Raw genomic sequence first — 7,486 nt, 5'->3', positions numbered from 1 at the left:
TCTACATTGCATTCTATTTGTGCATATATTTCTACATTGCATTCTATTTGGGCATATATTTCTGCATTGCATTCTATTTGTGCGTATATTTCTACATTGCATTCAATTTGTGCGTATATTTCTACATTGCATTCTATTTGGGCATATATTTCTACATTGCATTCTATTTGTGCATATATTTCTACATTGCATTCTATTTGTTCATATATTTCTACATTGCATTCTATTTGTGCATATATTTCTACATTGCATTCTATTTGGGCATATATTTCTACATTGCATTCAATTTGTGCATATATTTCTACATTGCATTCTATTTGTTCGTATATTTCTACATTGCATTCTATTTGTGCATATATTTCTACATTGCATTCTATTTGTGCGTATATTTCTACATTGCATTCAATTTGTGCGTATATTTCTACATTGCATTCTATTTAGGCATATATTTCTACATTGCATTCTATTTGTGCATATATTTCTACATGGCATTCTATTTGTGCATATATTTCTACATTGCATTCTATTTGTGAATATATTTCTACATTGCATTCTATTTGTGCGTATATTTCTACATTGCATTCTATTTGTGCATATATTTCTACATTGCATTCTATTTGGGCATATATTTCTACATTGCATTCTATTTGTGCATATATTTCTACATTGCATTCTATTTGTGCATATATTTCTACATTGCATTCTATTTGTGCGTATATTTCTACATTGCATTCTATTTGTGCATATATTTCTACATTGCATTCTATTTGGGCATATATTTCTACATTGCATTCTATTTGTGCATATATTTCTACATTGCATTCTATTTGTGCATATATTTCTACATTGCATTCTATTTGTGCGTATATTTCTACATTGCATTCAATTTGTGCGTATATTTCTACATTGCATTCTATTTGGGCATATATTTCTACATTGCATTCTATTTGTGCATATATTTCTACATTGCATTCTATTTGTGCATATATTTCTACATTGCGATCAATTTGTGCGTATAGTTCTACATTGCATTCTATGTGTGCATATATTTCTACATTGCATTCAATTTGTGCGTATATTTCTACATTGCATTCTATTTGTGCATATATTTCTACATTGCATTCTATTTGTGCGTATATTTCTACATTGCATTCTATTTGTGCATATATTTCTACATTGCATTCTATTTGTGCATATATTTCTACATTGCATTCTATTTGTGCATATATTTCTACATTGCATTCTATTTGTGCATATATTTCTACATTGCATTCTATTTGTGCGTATATTTCTACATTGCATTCAATTTGTGCGTATATTTCTACATTGCATTCTATTTGGGCATATATTTCTACATTGCATTCTATTTTTTCATATATTTCTACATTGCATTCTATTTGTGCATATATTTCTACATTGCGATCAATTTGTGCGTATAGTTCTACAGTGCATTCTATGTGTGCATATATTTCTACATTGCATTCAATTTGTGCGTATATTTCTACATTGCATTCTATTTGTGCATATATTTCTACATTGCATTCTATTTGTGCGTATATTTCTACATTGCATTCTATGTGGGCATATATTTCTACATTGCATTCTATTTGTGCATATATTTCCACATTGCATTCTATTTGGGCATATATTTCTACATTGCATTTTATTTGTGCATATATTTCTACATTGCATTCTATTTTGGATATATTTCTACATTGCATTCAATTTGTGCGTATATTTCTACATTGCATTCTATTTGGGCATATATTTCTACATTGCATTCAATTTGGGCATATATTTCTACATTGTATTCTATTTGTGCATATATTTCTACATTGCATTCTATTTGTGCATATATTTCTACATTGCATTCTATTTGGGCATATATTTCTACATTGCATTCTATTTGTCCGTATATTTCTACATTGCATTCTATTTGGGCATATATTTCTACATTGTATTCTATTTGTGCATATATTTCTACATTGCGCATAATTGCATAGTATTTAGAGTGCATTTAGCGAGAATCTTTATTCGTATCTCAGAACGGTCGCTAGCAAACTACTTTGTCAATTTTTTGTCTACATTTTTGAAACTTGATATATGAAGTATTCGGGTCTTTGGAACAAAATTGATTTGATTTTTAGCCGGAACAAAAGCTAAGAAGGTGTAAAGTTCTTTTTAAATGGAGCTTGGCATGTGTAGTTCGACGTAATTTTTAAACTTAACGTATGAGCAAATTTATATTTATACGTTTAACAACAATATTTTTTATGTTTTGATTTGCATAGCGATTTAGCTTTGATGGTAACGAATAACGCTGGAGAGCTTTTTTTTTGGTTTCGATTCTATCGGATTTCAGTCAAGTCAAATTGAAATTGAAATCACTACTATATATTCGGTGCAATATACGGTATTGGATATATAATAATAAATACGAAATCTGTATAAATTAAAATATCATATTTAAGAGTATTTTATGACTGGCAGCGCCAGGCTGTTTGCTTGTATTATAATAAGTCGTATTCCGGTGTGTTTGTTTGTTCAAATTTGATTTATGTATACAAAACGTAGACTGTTTCACAAATTTTAATACTAAAATAGACTTTTATTCAAACTATTTTAATAATTAGTTCTATGTTTATATGGTTTATAGTAACAGAATGTTTTTAAGAATATTAAAGTTGATTTGTATAATTAATTTTTAAATTTATTTTGAATAATTTGCTTAAAAACGGAAGTAAGCTTTATTTATTTAAAACTATGACATCGACTAACTCAAGACACACGGTAATAAAAGGATGACTTTTTAACTAAGGCGAATTAATTTAAATATTTAACACCCTCATAACATAAGTGTAACATTTTTAGTAAAAAAATGTAATTAATTATTCTTGTTCGAAATCGAGAGAGAATAGGATTTTGTTTGTTTTTGTTTTATTTTCATCAATTGTACTGTCGTCTGCGTTCAGTCAGAAAAAAAACAAGAAAACAGTCACAACGAGAGAGGATATGAAGAGAGTGGCAAAAAAAAGAAAAGAAAGAATAGCTAACGAGCGCTGACAGTAGAGGAGAAAGAAAGAAATAAAAAAGAAAGAAACAAACCAGCTAGCGAACGCTGGCAGGCTGTATAGAGAGGGGGAAGTGAAAATATATATAGAGAGAAGGAAGGGCGTTTTAACCTGCACGCTTAGGAATGACAGAAGAGACAGTCTGCTCCTCGCTGCTGAGGGAAGCAGCCGAAAAAGGCGACACTGGGAATAGATATGATTAGCAGTAATACTGCGGTGGATAAAAGACGAGGAGGTGCGTTTAATAAACATTGGAAAAGGAGTCTATTTGATATATTTGGAGCTAGTTTTTTTTGTTTTGTTTTTTTAAGGAAATCGGATAGGAAGAAGAAGAAGAACGAAGGAAATCGGATAAGAAGAAGAAGAACGAAGTAAAGTCGCTAAGACAGTGAGTGACGCAAAATCTCTCTCTATCTATCTATCTATCTATCTATCTATCTCCCTTACTCTCTCTTTGTTTGAACTGAGCAGACGACAATAACCAGTATGAAAATGTCGTATTGAGATCTAGCATTTTTCTTGAACATTTTCTCTCGATCAAGACAATTTATTTTCTTTTATGCATTACTTCCTTAAATTATCAAAATAATTGCATTTTTATTTATTTATTTTTGTGTTGTTATAAATAAATTTACACCCATAATTCCCATCGGCCTTTTGTTTGTTATTTCAGTTGTGTTTTTCTGTCTTATGTTTTACCGTTGTCTCTGAAGAATTTGGATAATCTCTTCTCGTATTTATTTATTTACGTTTTAATCCCGGAAGAATTTTTTTTTATTATCGTTGCGATCATATCTCTACAGTTCCCCGTGGAGATAGCCGAATCGTTACATATATGGAGCTCTCGTCCGGGATATGTATATCCTTCTTCAGAGACACACCGGACAGTGGACACATTTGAGATAACAAGCGGTGTAAGATAGTAAAAAAATAAATAAATAAATAAAACATGTCTCTAGTAACTAATTTTGTAGAATCTCCCATATTTGAAGGGCTCTGTAAATTAAAAAAATATGACCTCTTAGCAGTCGGTAGACATTATAAACTAGACACTAGGCCGTCCTTACATAAAATACAGTTAGAAGTCGATGAGGAAATTCTAGATGAAGCCCTATTAGAAGATTTATTAGACGCATAAATTGTCAAAAGAACAAATCGAGCTGGAAAGACTGAAAATCGAAGCCAATTTACGTGAGAGGGAGATAGAATTAGAAATAGAGAAGACTAGAATGGAAGCAGATATAGAGAGATTACGGATAGAACAAGAGACTAGAATTAGGGAATTAGAGGGAAGAACTTTACATCAAAAAAGAAGAAATGAATTCGATATAACAAGGCAGGTTAGGTTAGTATCTACGTTCAACGAGGCAGACGTTGACCGATATTTTCAACACTTTGAAAAAATTGCTGTAAATTTAGAATGGCCCAGAGAAGCATGGCCAATGTTACTGCAGACCGCATTAAGAGGAAGGGCACAAGAGGTCTTTGCATCCATTCTAACACGGACTTCGCTGATTACAATCAGCCATTCTCAAAACTTATGAAATGGTGCCTGAAGCATACCGACAGAGATTCAGGTCGTATAAAAAAATTGGAAAATCAATCCTATGTAGAATTCTTCCGACAAAAGGAAGTATACTTCGACCGATGGAGTTCTTCCAAAGACGTAGAATCGAACTACGATAAGCTCCGAGAGCTAATTTTAATCGAAGAATTTAAGAGTTGAATCCACGATGATTTGAAAGCATTCCTGAATGAGAAGCAGCTTACAACGGCTTATCAAATAGCAACTCTCGCTGATGAATATGCCCTAATGCACAAGCGAGGCAAAAGCAGACCTACCAGCCTATTCGAGCAAAAAGATCCCAGGGGCCACCGAATGATGACTAACATCGATCGTACCACAAAAACCGTTGGCGAGAACAATGTGTACCGACCTCCTGCATTAAGAAGCAAGTACCCCCATACAAAGCCACCGCCTCCTACCTATCGTCAAACAGACGGGTGGAGAACCATAACATGCCACTACTGTAAAAAGGTAGGGCACATCTTTGTACACTGCCCTGAGAGAAAAGGCGCCGATTTTGGACGGAAATTTACAAGTAAACCACAAGGCTTCATCTCTTCACATAAGCGCATTACGCGTAAAGATACTGACGAGATTAGAAAGGAATATAGACCATTCATATCAAACGGTTTCATCTCGGATAAATAGCCTGTAAAAATTCTGAGAGACACTGGGGAAACCCAATCTTTGATTTTGGAGTAGAGTATGCCATACGGGTCACAAACAGCCACAGGAGAATCCGTTGTGATTCGCGGAATTGGTGGAAATTACATCGATATCCCAATCCATTGAGTCTCTCTTGATTCAGATATAGTATGCGGTCCGGTAGAAGTGGGCGTAGTCAGTAGCCTACCCATGAAGAGCATCTCGATGTTACTCGGGAATGATTTAGCCGGAGAAAGAGTCATTCCCCACTTAAGAGTGATAATGGAGCCAGACATCTCAGAAAATACCGAGTTGATGGAAGAGCAACACCCTGGCATATTCCCATCATGTGCAGTAACCCGTGCGCAGACCGCAAAAAGAACTGCAGAAGAAGAGTCTGCGATGAAAGATCAGTCCGAGGAGAAAGAAGAAATTAACCTCTCCCAGTTATTCATAAATCCTGAGGTGGAAACTAAATCGACACCCTATCCCAGGTTTCCCACCTCACAACAGTTGATCATGGAGGAACAGTGAAGAGACGAGATTTCCTCCCTCTTTGAAGAAGCGCTACCCAAGAAAGAACTGGAGAAAGTACCCTCTGGTTACTTCATAAAAAACGGCGTGCTGATGAGGAAGTGGAGGCCCTCGCAATCCCCTGCACACGAAGACTGGTCAGTATTATACCAACTAGTATTACCTAAGACACGCAGGGCCGAAATATTAGAAGTGGCTCATGAAATCCCCTTGGGATGCCACTTAGGCATTTGCAAGACTTACGAGAGAATAACTAAACATTTTTATTGGCCAGGGGTATGCAAAGACGTATCTAACTATTGCCGAACTTGTCACATTTGCCAGATGATAGGCAAGCCGAACCAGAAAATACCAGTCACCCCATTACATCCTATACCCACATTTGAAGAACCCTTTTGTCGAATTTGATCGACTGCGTAGGTCCACTTCCCGAGACTAAAAGGGGAAATCAATATATATTCACCTTCGTCTGTGAATCCACCAGATTCCCGAAAGCAATCCCACTCAGAAACATATCTGCTGAGAAAATCATAAAGGCCCTTCTCAACTTCTTCTCCATGGTTGGACTGCCAAAAATAATCCAACCCGATCAAGGATCGAATTTTATGCCCAGGAGGTTTCAACAGTCCATGAACATGCTGGGCATACAAACAGTCAAGTCAAGCGCATATCACCCTCAATCCCAGGACGCCTTGGAACGGTTTCATTCTATACTGAAGACCATGATCCAAACTTATTGCCTTGGTCACCAGAAGGATTGGGATGAGGGTATTCCCTTCTTGATGTTTGCAGCATGAGATGCTACCCAAGAATCTTTGGGATTCAGTCCATTTGAGTTAGTGTTTGGCCATTCGGTACGCGGCCCCCTAGCATTGTTGAAAGAAAAATGGCTTCAGGAAGGATCCAACCACGAACCCATGCTGGAGTACGTATCACGGTTTCGAAATCGACTACATGAAACCAGCCAACTGGCACGCGAAGGACTGCGGACAACTCAAGCCAGAATGAAGAAGCATTATGACCAAAATGCTGTCCTCAGGAGCTTCGAAGTTGGAGACAAAGTGCTTGTTTTGTTACCCTTATCTGGTCATCCACTTAAGATTCGGTTCCACGGCCCTTATACCATTGCTCGGAAGGTCAGCGAACTAAACTATGTAATTAATACCCCTGATGGTAGAAAGACAACACAGAAGTGTCACATCAATATGCTCAAAGCGTATTTCGAAAGGGATAAATTAAACCTTATCGTGGTTACCACTGCGCCCGCTTCCGTGAGGAAACCAATTGATAACAACGAAGAGATCTCGGAGAAAAACCAACACCCCCTGAGATTATCAAATTCAGAAATATTAGCCAATCTTACCTCCCTCGTATCTCATTTGTCAAGTAACGAAAGAGAGGATATAACCCTCCTTATTCGGGACTACAGCGATCTCTTTCCGGATGTCCCTAAATGAACGAACCTTGTTCAACATGATGTAGAGATTGAAGATGCCCTTCCCATTAAACAACACCTGTATCGTGTCAACCCACATAAAGCAGAAATAATCAGTCATGAAGTGAAATATATGCTCGAACATGGCATCATTGGACCTAGCCAGAGCAGCTAGTCATCTCCTTGTGTGTTAGTCAGAAAATCCGATAGATCCATTCGCTTCTGTACGGATTA

General features: G+C 36.1%; 1 protein-coding gene across 1 annotated transcript; it reads left to right on the top strand.

The window, feature by feature from the left end:
• The first annotated feature begins 6,734 nt into the window (after positions 1-6,734).
• On the top strand, positions 6,735-7,274 carry LOC145256158 (uncharacterized). Its single transcript, XM_080114746.1, has one exon. It carries the CDS (start codon positions 6,735-6,737, stop codon positions 7,272-7,274), a length of 540 nt encoding a protein of 179 aa, XP_079970872.1.
• The last annotated feature ends 212 nt before the right edge of the window (positions 7,275-7,486 follow it).

The sequence above is a fragment of the Euprymna scolopes genome, chromosome 32 (assembly GCF_053919585.1).
Source record: "Euprymna scolopes isolate OS-2025 chromosome 32, ASM5391958v1, whole genome shotgun sequence".
NCBI classification, from domain to species: Eukaryota; Metazoa; Mollusca; class Cephalopoda; order Sepiida; family Sepiolidae; genus Euprymna; species Euprymna scolopes.
This window is presented reverse-complemented; position numbering and strand designations above follow the sequence as displayed.